This window comes from Chaetodon trifascialis, chromosome 4, assembly GCF_039877785.1.
Source record: "Chaetodon trifascialis isolate fChaTrf1 chromosome 4, fChaTrf1.hap1, whole genome shotgun sequence".
Taxonomy (NCBI): domain Eukaryota; kingdom Metazoa; phylum Chordata; class Actinopteri; order Chaetodontiformes; family Chaetodontidae; genus Chaetodon; species Chaetodon trifascialis.
In genome coordinates, this window is record NC_092059.1 from 12,960,717 (window position 1) to 12,984,007 (window position 23,291).

A 23,291-nucleotide genomic window follows, 5' to 3' on the forward strand; every position below is an offset into this window, starting at 1 on the left:
TGTAAAGGGTCTTGCACCAAAGATAGTTTTGAACAAGAAACAAACAAGAATCTTCTCTGTTTTTGGCACAGGTATCATGCTACTCTAACAGGGAGTGCAGCTTTACAACTAAGCAATACGTAAACAACATCTTGCTCTTTTTTTTTGTGTATCCCTCCCTTAGGAATGCCAAGCATACTGCCCTTTTCCTCCCTCTGCTGTTTGACCATACCACGCGGGACAAAGTTTTACAAAAGGAGTGAGAGACAATAGGGAAAGTTTCCAGATTGTGGAGGGGCATCAGTAGTCATAAGCTGCAAGAAAGAAACAGAAGAGCAGTTATCCACATCTGCCAGTCAGCTCGAGTTCATGAGGAAGAGGAGCATGCGATCCACTTCATAGAGAGGAAGGAAGGTGCAGGCATGCAATTACACCAAGGTGGTCTTACTTTCTATTGTGAGGATGCAGGTGCTTGCTGCTGTGCCTCTGCTGTTCACAGCCTTGCACATGTACTCTCCCTCATCCTCTGGGAAGGTCTCTGGCAGGTAGAGGCAGTATGTCTCTCCTCTCTCGATGTACTGATAGTCCTCACAGTCCTGGAGCATCTCTCCCTCAAACCACCAGGTCACTTCTGGCTTGGGCTCCCCGGTGATCTTAACGGTGAACCGCACTGGCTCCGAGTCCACCACTGATTGATTTTTAAGGGGCTTTTTAAACCACGGAGCCCCCGACCTGGCATGATCTTCCTCATCTTCATAGGCTGCAGAGCCGTTGATGATGCTACCCTCATCCTCCACATCATCCTCCTTCTTCTGCAAACAGATGACATTTAAAAAAAATTACAAACTATTGCCAGGGTCAAAGCAACCTTAAACCAGAGTTGCACTATGCTCTCATGCATGAGGAAGGATCTTGCACATATGGTTTACTTTTTGGAGGGCAGCATCAATCTCTTGCTGCTCAAACTGCATCCTCTGCAGCTTCTGTTCCTCTATCCTCCTCCTCTCCTCATCTTCTCTGGCTTTGGCCATTTGTTGAAATCGGGCTCGCATGTCCACCTTCTGCTTGAATGGTGACTCCTCTGCCCTCACTGGAGTTGTTTCTCCTTCCTCATCCTCCTGAAAAACACAGCAATTCTCATATGTGACACAGATATAATAAAGAAATGAAGGCTATGGCAACATTTTCTGGTCATGTTAACTACTTGTTTTTCACATCCCTGTATACTGTGTGTATACTCTTACCCCCTGGAACCTCTCAGCTTCTCTCTCTTTAATTTCATCATCGATGGCCTTCCTCCGCGCTCTCTCCATCTCAATCTTTTTCTGAATTTCCTCCTCAGTCAGCTGCTTGATCTTTTCAAATTTGGACTTGAGGTTCTTGGCCTGGATGGAGCCTGTTCTCTTGAGCTTGGTCAGTTCTTCATACTCTTTGCTTACGACATCTGAGCTTTCGTTCACTTCATCCTGTGAGACACAAGACAAATGATTTTCCATAGCAGAGAGAGGTCACATTTGTTTTTGGTATTAGATTCTGTACGTCATGTATGAGCTTAGGAATTCAGTACATGTATTTGGAAACAAGTGCTATGTTCTCAGGCATAGTTGGCTGAGAAAGTTACAGAGTACGTGGTCCTCATGGCCTGCATAAATCTGTTCCGGACTGACCTCGCCCATCTCTTGTCTGAGTTGTTCAAATTCCTGCTTCTCCTGCTCCATTTTCTTTTTGCGCTCCTCTGCCTTGCGTCTCCTCTCGGCCTCCTCCTTCTCTTTGAGTAGCTCTTCAAAGTTGATCTCCAGTTTTCTAGGGTGCAGTGCTTCCTGAGATTCACTCTTCACCATCCCTTCTTCCTCATCTAGTATCTATACACACAAAGTACACACAAAGGTTTGGTGGTACAATAAATGACTGCATCAAGTATTATATCCATGTTGTATTACAGTCAGGATTGACTTCAGTTTAAAATAGAGTCCAACTACTTACCCAACATTCAATGTCATAAAACCAACAAAAACTAAGCATGAGCCATTGTTATAGTTGCACATTTAAAGACAACATGCGGCCAAAAAAAAAAAAAAACACATCAGCATCTGTCAACCTTTGCTTTGTTTCCTCTTGTACATGGTGATGGTATACAAAACATACATTTGAAAATGAAAATATCTTACTGTTTCATCTCCATATCCAGACCTTTCCTGATCCAGGCCAGGGCTCTTTAAGAAATAATTTGGACAAGGGAACAGCAATGCAGGTGTACCATATGAGCCCATCAGACTGATTACACAGTAACAAAAATGAGTCATCTTCTTCCAATTAAAATTAGAAACACTTACATAATGGTAAAATATAAATAAAGTGTATGTATGAGCTGTTTTTGTGTGTGCTTGGGCAATTGATCATTTTGTCATAATGCAGGTTTCCCTGTTCTTATAAAATGGAAAGCTGTGCAGCTGGCCGAAGTAAATTAAGCCAAAGCACAATACATGCAGAGTCTTCAATACAGTGTAGACTTACCATGCTCTTGCGGGCCTCGGCAAAGAGCCTTTTCTCCTCTTCCAGTCTCTTCTTGGCCTCCTCCTCCGCCTTCTTCTGCTCCTCCTCTCTTCTCTGGCGCTCCAGCTCCTCAAAACTGACACATATCTTCCCGGGTTTACTGCCCTCCAGGTTCAGTAAGGCCATCAGCACCTCGTCATCTTCATCTACAAGCTGAGTAAGAACACAGCAAGGCAGTTTCAGCACCAGTTTCGTGCAGCTTTTCAAAATGAGGCTATTTGTGTGACAACATTTGTGCTAAAGGCTGCTGGTTTAGCTGAAAACTACCTTAAAGGCAGAGATTGGCATTTTGAGTGATTAGCTTATTTGCTGTCTGGTAGAGAGTGAGAAGACTAGACCAATTCTGCTCTCAAGTCTGTCTGATAAATGTAAAGTCATAGCCAGTAGCCGGTTAGCTTAGTTAGCACAAATACTGGACACTTTCAAACAGCTTTCAAACAAACTACCAGTATCTCTAAAGCTAACTGATTAACATGATATTTCTGGTTTGCTTAGTTAAAACAACTGTTTGGCATTTCAAAGGTGTTATGAGCCCGATTATTATTATAATTACTTTTTATTGAGCTGTTACCAGGGAGATTCCAGGCAGTTACAGTTCCCAGCCAAGAAATAGGTTGTTTGTAGTCACCTGACGTTAAATTCAGATGGAGGGCAGGAAGTGAAAACCACAATGGACGACATGGAGGAAAGTTCTGACTGGGCTAATTTAGATTAAACCACAGGAGAAATGTATCAACAGAAACTCAGCTCATATGTTGGATGTCACCCTTATGTTATGAAGAGGAGCAATTTTTCAACTGATCTGAATGATCTGCTGCTATTGAGGCAGTAGATATAACCAACAACCTGGTCACTCAGACCTTACTCTACTCAAGACACCAAATTAAAGCATAAAGCTAGGGTACATAGCTTTAACTGTCATATAGATTAACCTAGCAACAACGTTAAGGGCCGCAGTGCTGAATGTTGATGTTTACGTTATGGTTGTTTGCTAAGTTAACCACTCACAAACTCCATCTGCATTTCATGCCACAACAAAAGAGTAACGTGATACAAACAACCTATAGTCTGGGACTCCAAAAAACATTCAATTGTCATTTTTACACCGTGGTTTTTGTATGAATTAATCAAAATGAACTCAATTAGTGAGGTTTAAAGGTGTTGTAAGGCAGATTTTGTTACCTTTAGACAGAGCAAAGCTAGCTGTTTCTCCCCTACTTCCAGCATTTATGCTAATTGGCTGCTAGCTATAGCCAGCTACCTAACTGCTTGCTTATGCCTTACACTTTGCGTAAAGATATGGTATCAATCTTCTGCTCAAACTCTCCACCAGAAAATCTAACTATTCCTCCAAAGACATTTCAGATCAAGATCATTTTTACTGTTTTTTTTGTTTGTTTGTTTTTTTCAATTGAATTTTGTATTCATTTGTATTTATTTATGGGAAGCATATTGAATAGCACACTGACCATGCTCTTCCTGGCTTCAGCAAAAGCTCTTCTCTCTTCCACCATTCGTCTCTTGGCCTCGTCCTCTGCTTTCTTACGCTCTTCTTCTACCCTTTGCCTTTCCAGCTCTTCAAAGCTCAGCCTCAGTTTTCCAGGTCGTAACTCCTCCTTGTCTTCCTGAGCTGGCTTGGCGTCCTCCTTATCTTCTGCCTGACAGCAAGCAAAAGTATTACAAACACAAGGAAAAGGGGATAGTAAAGTGTTTTACATGTATTAAGATGTGGTAGTTATTTTTTTTAGATGGAGTTTTGTTTACCATTTCCAGCTTGGCCTCCTCAAAAGCTTTCTTCTCATCCAGGAGGCGGCGTTTGGCTTCTTCCTCAGCGTGCTTCTTTCTCTGTTCCTGCCTTTCCTTCTCCATCTCCTCAAATGCCAGCTTCAGCTTTCCAGGAGTCACCTGCATCTTCTCTGAAGGCTTCTCTTCTTCATCCTAAATCCAAACGAGTGTAAGAAGTCAGTAGATGTTGTTTAACTGTGATGCACGATCATGAAGGTGGCTGCAAAACAAGATCTTATTTGAGCTGAATGTTAACAAAAATGTTTATTTCTTCATATTCCTACCTGCTGAACAATTGAGCGTCGCTTGGCATCCCTGAAGGAGCGCCTGTTTTCATCGTATCGTCTCTTCTTCTCCTCCTCTGCCTTCTTCAGCAGTTCCTCCTCTCGATTCTTCTCCATGTCTTCAAAGTTCATCTTGATTTTGCCGGGAGGTCGCGATGATTTCGCTGGAACCACTCGTACCAAGATTGTGTCATCTCCTTCCTAAGAGGTATTTGATCATGTAAGATTAATAAAATAAAGATTTATCAAATTAAATGCATGATGGCGAATAAAGTCATGTGAAAGTGGTTGAAGGTGGGGAAAGTAACAAAGTAGTACTGTACGATTTTGAAGTTATTGTACTTGATGTGTTGTCCATTTTATTGTATGGTACTTTGCACTTCTACTCCACTTTTACATTGTTATATGAATACTTTTAATCATCTGAAAACTTTTTCAGCAACCTAGCTTGAGCTCTTGTAGGATCTCATTAGTCATACTGTAAAGGGAAAACAACTTCAGCTCAATCTCAGCACATTCCCACACACACCGACTGGGAATCAGAGCATGTGTGTGGATCGGGGGCAACTCCGCCGGCCTAATGTCACCATTTGCAGTAGGTCAGAGTCTCAACGTCAGTCTAAGATAGCAGAGTCTAATTCTGTCACTGTAAGGAGGTCTAGAGCTATTTTAGCTGCTGGAAGGTGTGGGAAACAGTTGCCAGTCATATGCTGTCTACACCTGGCAGCGCTGTGTGCCTGTTCCATTTGTTTCTAGATCATTAAGTCAGTGCTTCCTGTTGAACAGGGTCATTTTAACTGTGAGACATTACCCCAAAGGTGTAAGGCATAATCCTGTCTTCTCTCATATATGGGCAAGAAAGAACATAGTTGGGCAAGCTAAAACATTGTGGTACTTACACATGAATGTAATTGTAGATTGCTTTTGCATTAATGATTCACCCTTCAGAAGAAAGTTTGTAGGGAATGGTGCAGCCAGCAGGGTTTAATTGACAATAATGATTTTGTCTGCATTGTTTCCAGGGCTGTCAACAGCCCCAAACACCCTCACACTCCCCCAAAAAGAAAGAGGCTTTATTATTAAAAATACAGTGTCAAGTAACACTAAATAAACAATGTCTAAGTTTAACTGTTGTTGCTTACAACCTCAAAATTCCCCCCCAAAATACACAGGACATGAGCTCAGTTTCCTCAGTGGTGTTATGGCCCTGATCATTACTGACGGTGATAAAGGCAGAGTTATAAAGACATATTCAAAATAAAAAGCTGAATAAAATCACCACTGGTAAAGATTTTTGTGTAGCTGTTGAACATATACAGCGTTGGTAGCGTTGTTATACGTTTGCCTGTTCTCACTGTGCGAGAGTGGAATTAGGGCAAAGAAGTAGCAGGTAATTGCCTGTAATTGCCTGGCACAAGAATACTTGCATAACCATTCCAAAGAACTGCACTGTCTGAAGGTATAATAGGCCTCAAAACTCCATTCAAGTCATTCTATCTGTACTGTACCGATTGGAAATGTTTTTCATTTTTTCTGAACTAGCACAAGTCTTACATGGTAAGATAAAATAAAAGTGTCCCATTTACCATGAGTTCACATGATGGCCATGTCAACAGAGCCATTTCAGACCTATATCCAGTCTCTGCCAACTGTTTGGATCTCAAATGCCACTTAAAATAACTCATCCGAGTGGCAGCTGAGGATTACGTGAATCATTACAGTTACAAGTACATTCTCATCAGAAAGGCAGCACTGAACCCATCTAGACATGCTGTCCCACTTTCCAGAGAGCGATGAGACCCTGTATGCCCAGGTATACTCACCTCAGCTGCTTTCTGAGCCAGTTCCTTCTGTATTTTGGCTTTTTCTATTTTGTCCTGGGCTTCCCTCTTCTTCCTTTCTCCTTCCATCTTCCTCCTTTCTCCTTCCTGTCTTTGTTTTTCCATTTCTGCAAACTTCCCCTTCACGCTGCCTGAGGATTTCACAGAGCATAACACAAGCCTTTCAGCCTCCTCTTCCTCCCAGATCCCTCACTGAACAGCTACCTTTCACACCCTTCGCATCCCTCTGCCTGTCTTACCTGTGATTTTGGGGACATAGGATTTTTCTACCTTTGCTGGCTTCACCTCTTCTTCCTCATCACTGGAAGCGAGTAGTTCCTTTATCTGTGGCGGATCAGATGGAGAGTGGTGGTGAGGTTACGGTTTAGCTGGGATCATCTCCTTTGCCATTCAGGAGCCATGCTGGTCCCAGCAAGAACAAGAACCTAATCCCTGCTAATAGCTGAGTCACGTGACCTGCAGGTGGACCTCTGATTGGGCCGTGGTGTTCTTGCACAGACAGGAGATGAGCCAAGGTGTCCGAGCCTGGCCAGCTACTGCACGGCTATAAACAGGGAGGTTGTTCTCTCTCACTGAGTATCACTGATAATCCACTCACATAGCACCGTATCACTGCATTTATTTCACCACAGTTGATCTCGAAGAAAAGCTGTCTCAACCTTGAATTCTTGATCTCTGAGATTCCTCTTTAAAGTTGATGCACACAGCTTCTCGGTCACAAAAATATTTCCTCCACATTGTATGTGTCATCCACAAGTATGTATATTCTGTGTCTGAGACACCATGTTTTCATGATTTACCATTTGTAAATCTTTACATTACTGACTAATCCGTCCATTGTTTTATGATTAGTTGATTTGAGAGCCCAGAGTGATATTTTCACATGTCTTGTTTTATCTGACTGACAGTTGAAAACCAAAACAAATAAGTTGTAAATCAGACAAAAGCATTTGCTGTATTTCCTTGAAAATTTGAGATTATTCCATTGTCAAATATTTGAGGGGTAAAAAAGCACTAAACTCTTTTAGCATTGCACTCCTACAACATTGTTAGATGACAAAAAAACTGTCTTTTTTTTGCTATGCATTCTTCCTACTTGCCAAAACCTGGCAGCCACATTACCCACAATGCAACTTGCCAACAGGAAGATTCTCTTCCGCACAGTTGCAGCCTCATGCGGAGATCAGGAGCAGGCTACAGAGGTCTGGTAAAGCTCATTTTTCTCTTGTTGCCCGCCAAAAGATTCATTTCATTTTTAAAACTCAAACCAACACTGACTCAGGTGACATCACTCGAGGCAGCTCAAAAGGCTTCATACAACTTTTTGCATGCGTGCAGTGGTACTCTGCAAGACTCTCAAGTGTCCATTCAGCGGTGCTCTCCTAACTATTTGTTTCAGCACTAATTTACATACATTTTTCCTGCATTTCTGCCTGTATGTGTAAAGTTTGGGATGTGCGATTACCATATAAAATAAAGTTCAATGAGTTGAACAATGCTCTGCTGCATGACGTGCATGTAGAATTGTGTGAGACCCATTGGAGGACTAGTAGGGTTCAGTCCTTTACTGCTTCTTGTGAGCTGGTTAAAGTTGTCTTTTAAAGTCAAGCACAAACCAAAGTTGAACATTAAATTAAATGATTATTAATCGGTTAATTTTGTAAAACATGGTGTGGTGTATAGACGACAGTGAATTCTCACGCAAACTGGCAGCCTCGTCACCCCGTCATGCCTCATCATGCCATGCAGGTCACAGTCGGAGGTTAGTGGGGTTATCTGTCTTTGACCTGCTGCTTCCTGCGATTCCACTCTCTCTCCTTGATGTATTGCTCTTTCCTCTTCTGCTGCTCCTCTTTGTTTCTCTGCCTGCTGCGTTCCTCTCTGGCCTTCTGCATGGCCTCAAACTTGTTCGTCACGTCCCCCTTTTCTTTGTTCAGCTTCGGCACGTAGCTTCTGGCCACCGGCTTTCTGGATCGCAGGAGTTTCTGTAGTTTCACAGTGTGAGGGAAGATAAAATCATTCGTGCAGCAGGGGTAAATGATTTCTGTGAAGGGCTACATCCAACTTATCAGTCATGACCTTAAATTCCTCACTCACCTCTTTCTTAAGGGTCAAGTCAGAAATATTCTCGTCTTCGTTTGTGTCAGGTTTTGCATCCCCCTTCGTCTCTGCGTCCTGCGCTACACCATTAACAGCCTCTGACCCTTCATCTTCATCTTCCTTATGTTTGCTCTCTTTGTATCTCACACCATTCATGCATGTCTTCTCAGTCTCTTTACTTGCGTCATCATTCACGTGGCAAAGCTTCTCGTCCTCAGTGCGTGACGTCTCCTCGCTTTCTTCATTAACGTCATCTCCCTTGTTTTCTGCATCACTCATGTTGTTTTCATCTTCATTCGTGACGTCGTCCATGTCGTGGGCCACTACAGCCGCAACCTGCGCCACCTCAGTCATGTTTGCAACACAACGACAAGCTGACAAACAGGCTCTGTGAAATGTTACCTGCAAAGTGAAGGAGGAATGGTTCAGGTGACTTTGCTCTCTGCTCTGAATGTCGCAAAAGTTAAGGAAGCAACAGAAATTTGACCATGTGACATAAACAGTCACATTATCATTGAATTATCAGATGCATTTCTTTTTAAATGCAGTATCTACGCCCTTTCATTCATTGGCACTGCAAAAAAAAAAAAAAACTCTTGAATGCATGACTTTTGAGATTTATGCATTTGTGAAATACATTAGTGTTTGTTATTTCACTGCAGGATGCAAGAAGAGCATTCATTGGCTGTCCCCTGAGTTTTCTGTGCACCCTTTAAAAAATCAAGATTGCTGACAAAATTCACTTTAATCAAACTTGATTAAAATGGTCCTTTTGAAAGTCTTTCTGTGATTCATGTTTTTATTGTTTAGTTAATTTGTATAGGTGTGTTTGACTATCTTACTTTTTCATGTAGCTATAATCTTTATTATTTTTCCATTTGAATATCAAACAACCACTTTACAGCCATTTGAAATGCTAGATCCCAGTTAATTTATGATTCTGAAATATAACCTTTTTCTAGTCTGGGGCTGAGATTTATATGTGTGACAGGACCTTCCTGACTACGGCTTTAGGGGCACAGAAAGCTGCTCCACTACCCAGTATGTTGAGAAAGGATGGAAGCTAGCTAACCTCTATTTATAGCCCACTTGTGCGTCCAGGACATGTGATCATGGCTATTTTGAATGTGTGATAGGCAGCTGGACGGAGCTCAAGTCGGCACCCACATGTCGCCCCACAGACTCTTGACAAAATGGCCAGACTAAGAGCTAGACAGCTGGATGAATGAGAGCTGTTTGGACTATTAGTCATCCAACACTGAATGCGCTGCCGTTTATCAGTGACCTCAAATACCTTTTATATTCAGGTGTGAAGATCACACGATGCTGCTAATCAGGAGCTTGATGTCAGTGTTGAATTGGGGTGCAAAAATGTACCAGAGTGTCTTATTTTTAGGCTCAAAATCATCCACATCACAGTGATTTTTAGACTTAAAACCAGTGTAATCAGTCAACACACTGTAGGCTCCACCGTTCTTCTAACAGGCTTTACAACACAATCTAAACGTGTGGTTTCCCTCATCACTCAGTGTCAGTCCTACTAACAAGGAGGTGAATGTCAGGAGGTTGAACTGACAACTGCTTTAGATCCTCACCTGCCATTTTCTTTATCATCATATGATCTTTGATGATGATGATGTTGTTTGTGATTTGAAGGATATTAACTTCGTAGTCAGGCTGATGTTGAAAAAGTTTGTGCAAACACAAGACACCTCACATAAATCTGCCCATTTAAAATGTGAATCAGGTTATTTTGTTTCTGATAATGTCAAATTTGGGAAATCAACACAATAAAAAATTCCAGTTAGAGGAAAAACATGAGGTTGGGTTTTGATGTCCTATTTCTGTACTCAGCTGGCACAAGGCATCATGACAGTGAGTGTCAGAAAGAAATCAGAGTTTGGCACAAATGAACAAGTTCATTTCTCTTTCTAACTGCTGCACATCAGAATTATGGTGTATCTGTTCTTGTCTGTCTGATCATATGTTGTGGACAGGAATTGCAACTACCTGCAACTGCAATTAAATAAGTCATGATTTACACTTTAATATACCTGGTGTCCCGGATGTCTGCCTAAATTCACATGTGTGGTACGTTTAAGTTAACTTTTCATTAAACTCACATAGTTTTGACCTTGCTACATAATGCTGACCACACTCGTTAACAGTTCCACAGACCTCCGTCTCCTTCATCATGCACCAAATTGGAGTTTACCTCTTTAGCGCGCGCTGTCGTCCTCCTGTTTTGATTGAAGAAGAAAAAAAAAAATCCTTTTGGTAGATATAAACCAGATATAAACCAGATGAAGTGAAACGCAGGCCAAGCGGGACAATCCGAGATGCGACCAACTCGACTGGCTGCTGGTTGCCGTTTCCATAAAAGTACCGTTACTTTCTACCGGATACTGCATTCCGCACGCGCCTGCCGCAGGTTCAGCTGTCCCCTCGTGCGCGCGCACACACAAGCGCACGCACAGTCTCATCCTGATCATTTGCAGTAGCAGCTGTTAATTGTCTTTAACTATTTTCAGTGGATCAATGGGGCCTATTGTTGTCTTCTCAGTGGTTAACTTGTGCTGTTTTATTGTACAGATTCACTATATCTATTTCAAAATCAGGTTATTGACTAATGAGGTTATAATGATATTTATTTTCTGTGATATCACAATAATATTTCCACAATAGCCCTAATGCAAAGATAGTGTGGCTGTAATAATTAAGTTTAAGATTTGATGGCTGTAGCTACCAGTGTATAACTGTGAAATTCCCACATGATATAGTGTTTGTTGTTCAGTTGTTAGAGGTGTAACCTCTAATTTAGGCCAATAGTTTTGTGCAGACATAAGGGTCATTGAAGTAGACGAACAACTCAGTGTTTATTTGCTGTTTCTACCCTCACCTGTCTGCCATGTTTTTTTTTTTCATATGTTTGCCATTTCCTGTTTTTCATTATTGTACCAGCTATAATTGTGCCTGACTAATGATCTTAATCCAGGGTCACATACATTACACATGTATTTTTACCAGGTGTGGACCACTGAGATAAGAAGAGTTGAATTGTCTGCTACATTGGATTGGACATTTCTCTGGTCAGGTCTGTTTGAGAGGCCTACAACCTAAATGCAGACAGACATTGTCGTTATCTGCTTGTTGGCCTGTTGTGCCAGGATTCCTGACTTATCAGTTAAGAGGGAAACCAGCTTGGCCTTTGTTTTTCCCGCCTAACCTAGATATTGCTGCCAATTTGATATGCAATGACGGTTGGACCTCATATCATCATACCAAAAGCGTTTGTCACCCAAGTCCCAAGAGCCACACATTTAAAAACATATATAAACCGTATAGTTAAGATACGCTACCCGATGGCTGAGTATTCCTTTAAACTGAGATGAGAAAGTAGTTCTCTCACTGTGGGTGGATGTAAATAGAAACCATGCAGCAGACACATTTTGTCTGCCTTAATGGCTCCACACACAGCTGCTGACTCACTGGCCAAGCAGGCCTCAGGCAGAAAATCCACCAAGTCCCCATTCAAGTATTCAAGGAATGTTATAGAGATTTTTTGAGAGGTGGCACACAAAAGCCTTTATTGATCTTGCTGTCAGATATTTTTAAGCCCAGCCTAAATAATCCTTGTTTAGCACCTTGTATTACAGGATTGACTTGAGGAAGATCATGTGAAATCACTATTACAGGTTAAAAGAACGTCGGGATAAACAGAGATTGCATAATTTCAGCAATCGCTGTCCCCCTGGCTTTGGGAAATACCCAACAACAGGGCCAAAGCTCCTGCTAATACTGAAGTGAAATCTGAGAGCCAGGCCCCTGTCAGAAGAAAAGAAAGTGGGGTTCTTTTGATGAAAGAACATAAAGACTACTGGAAGGTCCTTTTTGCAAAAAGTAAAACCTACTGTTGCACACAATTCAGAAAACACAGTAAACAGACATAAGACTTGTTGTAATATAATACATAGTGTTCACTGCCAGCCAGTGTACTTCAAGTTCAGTGTACTTTTTTGCAGCTAACACAGAACGTCTTGGAAATTAATTTGAACATGAAATTTCACGAAACAGTACTGCCCTTCTGCACCCTACAGACTTGCCAGTGTTCAGCTCTTTTCACCTCATCATTCATGCACTTCCTGCTCAGATTAAGGCATAAAGTGGGTGGGGGTCTGTCATGTGAACTCTCAGGCCACTGGGGCTCCATCTGCCTCTGTTCTAAGTCCTGCAGGGTATCAGGGACAACAAGGGGACTTCTTTAAATAGCACCACAGTTGTGGCAACTAATCATCACTGTAAGGACAGCTAACCTGAGTCAGACTGGGCCTCAGCTACAGCTGCTGCGACTCAGCTCTGACACCCCCATGAATGTTTCTGTGGTGGTACAGCCCACACCCCCTGCCGAAGTCCCAATAGATTGGCTCAGCAGGTCAAAACTGTATCCTGTGATGGTGGGTGGGCACACAAGTACCAGCTGTCCACACCTCTACAGACACAGTTTCAGTTCATAACAAATATCAGGCCACCGTCTGCTTATTCTGTGAACAGTGCCCCCCACCCCAACTTTCATACACCGATCACACTTCACAAATTGTCTACAAATCATCCAAGATGAGGTGATGACTTCCTCTCTCCCATCAGTGGAGGCACTATGTCACAAATATAATCAAACTGTCAGGTGAAATCATCTCAGTCCACTCGCCTTGCTGTTGTGGTGCTACAGTTTCCTGCCCAACAATTACAGCGCATACCCAATGCACTGTGTGTCACAACTTACTGTCTGTGTCTGGCGCTGCTGAGTTGAGCTTACCACTCATTATACTCAAAATACTCATTTTATGCTGAAAATGTAACATTTAGTAAGAACTCTCTATTGTTTTGTTGCTGAGGGCTTGCATATGCTAACCAGACTGTGAGCAGACTCCATAGATAATGAACTGTAACACCCGATGATGCTCCTCTATCTTTTGCCCTGCAGCTGCCCAGTTGCAGGGTTAACTGAGGTTAGAATAGTGCTGCTGAACTGACTGGCCATAGTCTCTTGAATATATTGAGGACAAGCAAACTGCAATATGTTACACTGGTATTCTACCTTAGAAGAGTCAGAATAGTCTACCATTCATTTTGAACAATTTATCTTTGAGATACTGACGTGTTTATTTCTCTGAGGTCTGCTTTTTAGCTGTTTCTCTCTTGACCTACACAAGCAGTGAATACATGTCATAATTTCCCAGCTGTGACTGCTGAGTGCTCAGCTGTTTTATGAAGAAAAAGCAAATCCACAGGTGCTGTTTGTAGACAGAGCCAGCCTCTACCAGCCTGTTGCTGCTGCTGCAGAGTAGTTAGTCATTAAAATCAATATTAGAGGGAAGGTTGCAAAAATGGATCGATATGACTTAAAACATTTTGCTACAATATACTGCAAGACTGTGACTGAAAATAAGTGGTAAGAAGTCTGAAATGGACCAGACTTAAAAAGCCCTGTGTCCTTCCTCCGTGCAGTATTCAAAAACCTAACGTCAGCCCTGTCAGCACTGGCATAAGCGAGACATAAATCTGCATCACTAACTTGTTGACAACCCTACCGTGGAAAGAGTGTTGAAAAGTGGTGCTATCCATGACTGACCGCAGTCCCTTAACAGCACCAACAGCTAAGCAAAAATCGGTCACATGCCCTGGCCTCAAAAATTTCATTTGACAGTTTTTGTTGGAGGAATCATGAGAGTGGGTGCATGTGTTTTGCCTCTTCAGCTGTAAAACTAGTTAAATCATAATGGAGATTTTCCCTTAGAGGAACCCATCCAAGCTCCTTCGTGTTATTGTCGCTCAAGTGAGCTTGTGCAGAATTCATGGATCTCTCACTGCCCCCTAGTGAACACACAGAAATGCCTCTGACACAAACCCTCTTTCCTGTTACAATCTCTGTCTTAGTATTTAATTACAGGTGCTGTTGATCCCATGCTAACAATCAAAATCTGTAAAACTGTAAAACTCTAAATCACTCTATTTTCTTTTATACATGTGTGTTGTTTTAGTTCAGAGTTGAAAGTAGACTGAGCAACTGAAAGATGGACTTGATAAGAGATGAAAAACATGGTTACTTCCTGTTTTTTTTCTTTTGTTTTTACTCATATTTACTTTGTCAGTCCACATCAGTGTGCCAAAAGCAATTATCAAGTCATGCAAAATGCATTTAGATCAGATGACTGATCTCTTCTGCAGACTCACATGAGCATGTGGAATATGATGTGCCTTTCTTTAGAATAAGAACACTGAGCGCTCATTCACGCATGTTTTTAAACATTTAACGTGAGCTCATTACTAAAGTCTGCACTGTATGTTTGAGCTCCTTCCCCATCCCACATTCAGAGCTGACTTCCATCACAGAATTCCTGTAAGTTTTAAAGGGAGCAGCAAATTTTTTTTCTTTTTTTTTTATAGCACCTTACAACATCAGACAGATGATCAAAGTGCTTTACAGAGAAATTACAAAAGATACATAGCAAGAAACACAACAAAAAATGCATATCAAATAGCATTCTTGATCAGTGCATTTTCTTTTAAATGCATTGTTTGTTTGGAAAGTCACACTCAGTTTTTGCATTTTGACAATAATTCATGTGACAGTTGTCATTTAGACACAAACATGAAATTTATTCTTTGTCCTATTTCAACTTAATATTGTTTGTGCTGTAGGCCCCTATCTCACTTCAGTGTTGAATGTATAGCAAGTAAAATACTGTCATTTGGGGGTTCAACAACAATATGAATGATATACAGTATGTTGGTAGTTTAGAGGTATATGGCTGAAAGGAACTTGTTGTGTGACTTAGTATTCAATATGGAGTAATTTATTTTTCATGGAAATATCTCCTGACTATTGAAGGGAGCTCAATTATGTATTATGAGCCCACAAACTCAAATCAAACAATTTATAACTTGTTGATTCTTTTTTTTTTTTTTTTCCTTTTGTGAAGCACTTTGTAACCTGGGTTTTGAGAGGGCTCTAGAAATAAAGATTAGAATTACTACCTCAGTGCTGAAAGTGTCGAATGAACAGTTTTTCATTCACGCTGTTTAATGTAAATTTTGGTGTCGTAATTACAACATTAATCAAGAAATCAAGGTCATCTATTTGTTATTTTACTACAGGGTCGCACACTGAAATGTAAGTTGTAGCAGAATAAAATAAAAAATCTTAAAACGAATTATTAAATAAAATAATTCTAATTTTGAATTCTGATTATAATATTTGCTATGGATAGTTATTGGTAGCTGGTGCAGGCTGAAAAGATTTAAGAGCTCTAATTTGTTGAATCACTGTGTAGTGAAGCGACCAACATAGATTTGGAGGGGAAAACTGTGGCTTTTGAGTAGAAATGAGTAAAAACTGAATGGAGTTCTGCTGCACGATCGCCAGAGCTGCACGGCATTGCAGACATGCGTACTATTGACAGCGTCGAGCGAGCCGATTTGAACAACTTCCTGGTCCGGGAAAATCTGACATTATCGCGATAGACAGCCAGTTCGTATGCAATTCAGCGGCAGGGCCCTGACGCTGGAATGTGAAACTACAAGTTATTTAGCCAAAACAAAATTTTGACAAACCTCGCTGTACCATTTCAGAAATATCGCAGCTCTCCTCGGGACTCAGCTATGGTCCGAGACATGAGGGAGACTCTTAGCATATGGTAAGTTTAATAAAGCCGCCAGTGGAAAACGCTCGCTGATTTTAGCATGGCTAGCTAGCTAATCCATCAACACCCAGGCTTGTGACAGCTGACCAACCAATAGGACCAAGCTAAGGTTAGCACTAGCAAAGTTAGCTGGCAGGCAGTTGACGAATTGAGTTAATCTTATTTTAACAGTGAACTTGTTTGGGAGATTATGCTGCCGATTTTGTAACGGGCAACATCGGACAATCTCTTCAGATTGGTAGACCTATTTCCTGTCGTAGCCACCCAGTTACACCGGTGTAGTTTGTTTGAGTGATGCACGGAGGCTAACTGATGCTGATAACTAGCCTGCTAGCTAGCAATGATATGTCGTCGTTGCTGGTGCAACGGTATGGCTAAACAAACAACAACAGACTGACAGGCACCTTGCTAGCACTTGTGCGCTAATGTGAATGAATAGCAGCTACGCTGGCGTGTTGTGTTTGTGTTCGTGTGTTGTTTTCGGGCTGTTTCACCCCTCTTGATGGGTAATTTACACTCTTTTTGAAAGCTAAGGTTGACATGCCTCACAAAGACTTTGTTTTGATTATTTGACATGTTCGCGGTAATTACTGCTGACACATTGGGTGTGTGGCAGACATTTGGCAGGCCAACAGCGGTAATAGGATTATTGCGAGCGTTCCCATGACATTTGAGTTTGGTCCTCAGTTTTGTCTGCTATCTTTGTATCTTCAGGGGATGAGACGAGTTCGGTTATTCAAGCGTTTGCAGCTTTGGGATCGTTGACTCTCTGTGTTGGCTGAGGATGGCGCAGGGAGGCGCTCAGCTCGACTACCACATCCTGCAGGACCTCAAGCAGCGTTTCCCAGAGATCCCAGAGGGGGTAGTGTCACAGTGCCTTCTGCAGGTATACACACATACCCTCACACACTTAATCCTGCATATGCTCAAGAAAGCTCTTGGGAGAATATTGGAAAATAGTGACAATGTGATATTCCATTTGGCAGGAAGTTGTCTTGCTATGTTTGTACTAATCGATTACCAGCCTCTAGTGTTATTCCTTATCATGTGTAATGGACAGTAACAGCAAGATGAGCACTTAAACACTGCAGACTGCATGATTGGGACTGTTCTCTGTTGCTCTCGCAGAACAACAATAACCTGGATCTCTGCTGCCACCTGCTGGCTCAGGAGAGTAATAGATACCTGTATGGCGAGTTCCATCACAGTCCAGAGGAGGGGCGACTGAGCCGAAACCACATGCTGCACATTAGCCTGGGCTACCCGGGCTCTGAGGCAAGCAAAGCAAATGGAGGAGCAACAGGAGTAGGCCGCTCCCTAGTGCACAGCACCAGTGACAGTCATATCGAACCCCAGCGGCCCAGCTACCCTGAGCCGCTGTCAGCCCCTGCCACCATGGCCCCCTCCCCGGGTTACAATCCTTTCTTTATGAACGATCAGAGCCGGTCGGCTAGCACTCCCACACCTCCACCCTCAATCCAGGGCATGTCTCCCACATACTCCCCTGTCCCACGTTACACTATGAACCCTATAACAGTCACACTTTCGCAAAGTATACCCAATGTCCCACAAGCTCTGCAGATCCCTCCTGGGCACTATGCTAACAGCACTAATGCCACCCTGTATATTCGTCCCTCACCCTCCCAGAGCCCACAGCCAGCACCCTGGTCCTCCTCAGGGGCACCTGTGTATCAGCATCAGCAGTCCCCCTACAGTACTCCCACATATGGCTCACCTTACAGCTCCCCGCAGCATCAGGTACAGCCACCACAACCACAGCCCCAGCCGCAACCCCAGCACCAACCCCAGCACCAGCAATATGTCTTCCTCCCTATTAGCTCCCCAACCCTTCCTAGCATGCCCTACCATCACCAGCAACAACCCCAGCAACAGCCAGCAGTATATAGGCCCTACCACACAAAAAGCTCACTAAAGAACCAGATAGAAATTACCCTGGAGGGTCCAAGACCACGCAGCAACTCACCTGTGCACACCCCCCATCCCCAAGGAGCGCTTTATATGGCCACTAGCCCCTCGCCCAGCTCCCCTTCCAGGGGCATCACTATGAGCGGACCTCCAGGCCCGGCATCCTTCCACCCTGGCATGTACCTACAACATCAGGGCCCCGCAAGGCCTCGGCCGGCCTCCTCTCCTCAACCGGGTCAGTCAGCCTACACTTTCAAAATCAAAGTGTCCCCAGGAGGCCAGGCCCAGAGGCCACCCAGCTCACCTCCTGTGGTTGAACCAGAGTCTCTACTCAACATAGAAGACCAAGGGGCGCACAACGCTGCACCTGCACCCATCCTGCCTATCTCTGCTCTTCCAGGGAACGTTGCCAATCAGTTTCAGCAAATGCCCCGACGTTCAAGCTCAGGCTCCGATGACTATGCTTACACACAAGGTAAGAGATTTTTGATTTTTATGTCTATTTCCCTCCATGTTTGTGACTTTGTGTCTTTTGTTTTCTGCTTTGAGTTAACATAGGATGTGTGTTTTGGGGCAGTGTTGTCTCGATTAAAGTCTAAAGACACCCTTTAGCCTGAGAATAGCTGACTTGTTTTTGAAGACATTTGACTGTGTGAAACTATTGTTGAGCAAGGTTTTTGATAATTTTGGGTATTAGTGGTTAAGATATTGACCATATAACCACAGCGTCCCTAGTCTGATTCTAGCTGGGTGTATTTGTTAAAGGGTTACATATTCTTAAAAATATTTGCAAATATTGAACATGTGACTGTCTGGCACAGACCTGGCATAAGATGCAACTTCTTATTCAGGTATGTACTGCAGCTTTGAGTGTGTCATGGATCGAAGGTGTATCTACCATAACTGGAAGTAATGTTACCAGAATTTTAAACATTGAGACAGTGCTAGTATAAAAAATTATACTTTTTAAAAATGTATTTGTTTGTACTCCAGACAGTCGTAAAATGATAGATGTAATAATTTCCAAAATTCACAATTTTTTTTAATCCAGTGAAATATTCTACTTCAGTCCATATTTGCTGCTGTTTAGCCTTTCAAGAGCAACATTTTCACTGCTGTCAAAACACAGTCTGCCCTCCCGCTTGCTCCACACAAAGGGAAGCATGCACCCATTTTAAGTACATTTATGTAACCATAATCTATGTTGGCGCTAATTCTATTATAGTAAATTACGTAAGTCAGTACAAAAAAAAAATCATGTTATATGCTCACATTTGCTTGGCACTCAACACTCTATCAACACTTCATCACTTGCATACAAATGACAGATGATGTTGAAGAAATGGCCAGTTTGGAAACATTTTATTTGATTGGATTAGCCCCCTGCCTACTTTTATTGATGTTGACAAAACGAGTTATATTCATTATAGAAAGTTTATTTGATAATCTTTAGTAGAAGCTCCGAGTGGAGATCATATCGTTTTAAAGACATGGTATTGAAAAGTATCAGTATCAATACTTTTGACAACCTGTATTGACACCCTCACATGGCAACTTTGTCACAACTTTTTTGAAACTGACAGAAGTGTTGAAGAAGTGATTAATGTCATTTTGTGGCGTTTAGCTTCTGTGGTGTTGCCATATTTTAGCCCTGTACGTTAATGTCATTGCTGTGCTTGTAAATTCATACGGAGTAATGAAAGAGCACTAAAGTAAGAGAAGAGACATTCTATCTCCCTCCAGCGCTCTTGCTCCACCAGCGGGCCAGGATGGAGCGTCTATTGAAGGAGCTGCTGCTGGAGAAGCAGAAACTAGAGCATCTGAAGGCCGATGTCAACAATATGGAATATGACGCCCTTCAGAGACGCTTTCGAAGAGTAAACTCCACCAGTCTTATACCCAGAGTAAGGACTGAATGCATACTTGTTTGTTCTTTACAATTTTCTGGCACCACAAAAGATCATTTACAGTCATATGCTGCGAAATGATTAATTATTCCACAAGTTCAGGATTAATAATAATTTATCTTTATCCCAAAGTTGTGGCAGCTCAGTGGGTTGTAGCAGCTACATGGTAACTGTCAAGTGGGCTGTTTTAAAAGGCAAAAGAGTACAATTGTTCTTAAAACAATCAAACTTAACTTAGTAGTCTAGATGCAGCTAACATGCAGCAATGATAATAATACAAACTGCACTATTGTGTCATGCAAAGTGATTTCTTACTTGTAAGAAGAAGTTTGAAAGAGATGGGGAATATTTGGTTGTCTATTTTTGTCTAATGTAAGTGGGTTGTGTGTTTGCGCCGGCTGCAGCCTGAAGAGATGACCCGATTACGGAGTCTAAACAGACAGCTTCAGATTGATATCGACTGTACCCTGAAGGAGACGGATCTACTGCAGTCTAGAGGTATACATATACACGCACACATAAATGCACACTCCTACACACAAACCTTTGAAGTGTGTCTCTGATTTATTTGAAAGCATTGATCTTGAAAAAGCCAAGCCCAGAAGCAGACGGCGTCGGGTCCAGAGTGATGGATGAGGCTCCATCACTGTGCATACAGATGCAGCGTTCTAAAATGACCGGCTGGTCTGTGACAGGACCCGGGCGGATCCACATTTGACCCTCATTGGGCCCTTGCACAGTGTTTGACTGGTACATGATTCTTGTCGATTACGTAATTTATGACAGCGTTGCCTCGAAGTGCCCCGGTAGTTGTGTTTTGGTAACTGGCAGCAGGCTTAAGTGTGTGACCAGTTTTGGGCCGCAGTCTAGCCAGAGAATTACTGAAGCATTTGACAGCTTTGTTTTAGTCTTCAAAATTCATTTTTGGGAAACACTGGTCAAGTTGTCATGCATGCATGTTGTTTTAAACACTGGCTTCCTCTTTACTCACCTCTGCAGCAGCAGCAGCAGTTGTTGCATGTACAGTGTATAAGGGGACGGCTTGGGTGGATGGTTGTTGTTGTAGGACTGAAAAATAGTGTTAATTCTGGCCTTTGTTGGGACCATCTGTGCAAGTGATCTTTGCAGGCTTCTGGGAGCTCAGCTTTCGTACACTCACAAAGCCGCTTATTTAGCTTGAGAACTTTTCTCGCAGAAAATTCCATCCAGCTGCAAAAATAAATCAGCAACACAAGTTAACATCTGACTGTAAGCCTGCAGCTAGCAGAGAAAGCAAGGCGCCATCTCCTGGCAAAATTCTGTAAAGGAGTGAGTTGCGCTTGAATTGGCTCATTCGTCGTAGCATCAGTGATTGTGCCAATGGCCTTTAGACCAAATTAATTGCTACATTAACAGGATGCAAGGGGCTGCATTGGTTTGGGCGTGTTGATTTGGGTGCCAGTGAGATGATTAAATACAATCCAGTATGGTCAGTTTGAGTAATAGACCCATCAATTTTAAGGCTTTTTGGTTGCCAAAACACTGCACAGCAGTTTCCAACAACTGTGGTCGACCCAGATGATGTTTCATTATATTGCTGCAAAACCTTTTTTGCCTGTTGACCCTGCTTTCTGTTTTTGCTGGAGTTGTGTTTACTCATGAGGAGGCTGTCACTGTCAGTCTGAACGTGAAAATCAGTCAAACAATTAGACTGATTGGATCTCTGGTGGGGAGATAAACTTCTAAACAGACTGTTGTGTCTCCTTTCTGCTTTCCTCCACAGGGAAGTTTGACCCAAAGGCAATGAGCAACTTTTATGACAACATTCAGCCTGGTCCAGTCGTGCCACCCAAACCTGGGAGGAAAGGTGAGAATTGTCCAACGTAGTTTCAGAAAATAATTACAAACTAGAAGACGAGACGTTCTCCAGGGTAAAATCATGTGTTAATACTGTTGCTGTGATACAGATTTGAATTTCAGTGCACGACCATTCAGGTCAGTACTCACATTACAGTGTTTGTCTGATTTGGCTTGCGAGACTAAAAGCTCAACTGACTTTGGTCTGTGTTGAACTCCACAAATCTGTCGGCATGGAAACTAGATGAGAAACCGTGCTATGTCGTGAATGCCGATGTCTATCAACATTTGTGCTGAATGGCTGATGCCTGAATGCGTGCCTCACACACGTCTGCTGAGTGACAGCCATGGTTAAAGCCAGCCCTGAGTTTTAGGCGCTTAAATTGTCGTTGCGTTATGCACTTTATCAGTGAATAAAGAGGCTTTATTAAAGTAGTGCTTCCCTGTGTTTTTGTTAGAAGGGGAGCAGGGCTCCAAGCCAGTGCCGGGGCCCCAGAGGGACGAGGACTTTGAAGGCGCCCAATGGAACTGTGAAAGCTGCACCTTCCTCAACCACCCTGCACTCAACCGCTGTGAACAGTGCGAGATGCCGCGCTACACCTGAGCTTGGCACTGCGCTGTGTTGCCCACGCCTGCCCCATCCCCTGCCAATCCTTGGATAGTATAAGCCCCACCCCTCCAAAATCTGTCTAGAGGTCTTCCCCTGTCAATCAGTATATAAGCCCCTCTTACCTGCTGAGGAAGAGCCACTATCTCTCTCTGCCCACGTGTCCTGCTCCCATCAAATACTCCTGTGCACTTTGACCCTTGGTTTCCCATTGGCAGATGATGATACTTTTTTAGGACAGCTGGAGACTCTTCTCGTGTCAGATGTATAAAAGAGGGAGTGACACACTGCGACGCTGGCAGTGGGCGGGTCGGGGCTTCGGAAAGGTCAAACCGACTGAGGATTGAGGAGGAGGAGCTACGGTTTCGCTTGAGAACATTCCACGCAGAATGACTGACTGCCCTGTTTACACAAACTGCACCCATTCCTGAACTCAAAATGGAGGCACTTCCACTTTAATCCAGGACCTGTAACTCCCTCTCTGACAGTGGAACAATGCAAGCAATGGTATATACGTTCTGACTAATGCGAAATGTAGACTGTACACTGTATCTGGCTCTGTATTAGAGCTCATTTCACTGAAAGAAGAACACTAAAGACACTTGCATATGAGTATATTCCTGGTACTTTTATGCATATTATGACACCCTGTATCATGTGTTCAAATGATGTTGACTTCCTGTGCAAATGCCTCAACTTGCTGTACTTAATAAAGGAGCTGATTCTATGTGACTTGACCACGCACAGCTGGCACCTCTGCACAGTTTGTCGTA

General features: G+C 42.7%; 2 protein-coding genes across 3 annotated transcripts; one reads left to right on the plus strand and one right to left on the minus strand.

Moving 5' to 3' along the window:
* Nucleotides 1-301: 301 nt before the first annotated feature.
* nexn (nexilin (F actin binding protein)) lies at nucleotides 302-8,911 on the minus strand. 2 transcript variants are annotated; one of them, XM_070961154.1, is made up of 13 exons: nucleotides 8,540-8,911; nucleotides 8,230-8,427; nucleotides 6,682-6,766; nucleotides 6,425-6,573; nucleotides 4,602-4,802; nucleotides 4,297-4,470; nucleotides 4,002-4,190; nucleotides 2,494-2,685; nucleotides 2,148-2,192; nucleotides 1,647-1,841; nucleotides 1,224-1,445; nucleotides 909-1,097; nucleotides 302-791 (listed from the first exon to the last, which is right to left on the minus strand). In XM_070961154.1, the coding sequence occupies exons 1-13, from the start codon at nucleotides 8,894-8,896 to the stop codon at nucleotides 408-410; spliced, it is 2,580 nt and encodes an 859-aa protein (XP_070817255.1). In that variant the 5' UTR covers nucleotides 8,897-8,911; the 3' UTR covers nucleotides 302-407. The 2 variants fall into 2 exon arrangements, with proteins under 2 accessions (XP_070817255.1, XP_070817256.1); XM_070961155.1 differs by lacking the exon at nucleotides 2,148-2,192.
* A 7,139-nt stretch (nucleotides 8,912-16,050) lies between these two features.
* On the plus strand, nucleotides 16,051-23,271 carry tab3 (TGF-beta activated kinase 1 (MAP3K7) binding protein 3). Its single transcript, XM_070961519.1, has 7 exons — nucleotides 16,051-16,236; nucleotides 16,957-17,128; nucleotides 17,371-18,643; nucleotides 19,912-20,072; nucleotides 20,480-20,573; nucleotides 21,838-21,921; nucleotides 22,370-23,271. The coding sequence occupies exons 2-7, from the start codon at nucleotides 17,027-17,029 to the stop codon at nucleotides 22,513-22,515; spliced, it is 1,860 nt and encodes a 619-aa protein (XP_070817620.1). The 5' UTR covers nucleotides 16,051-16,236; nucleotides 16,957-17,026; the 3' UTR covers nucleotides 22,516-23,271.
* Nucleotides 23,272-23,291: the final 20 nt, after the last annotated feature.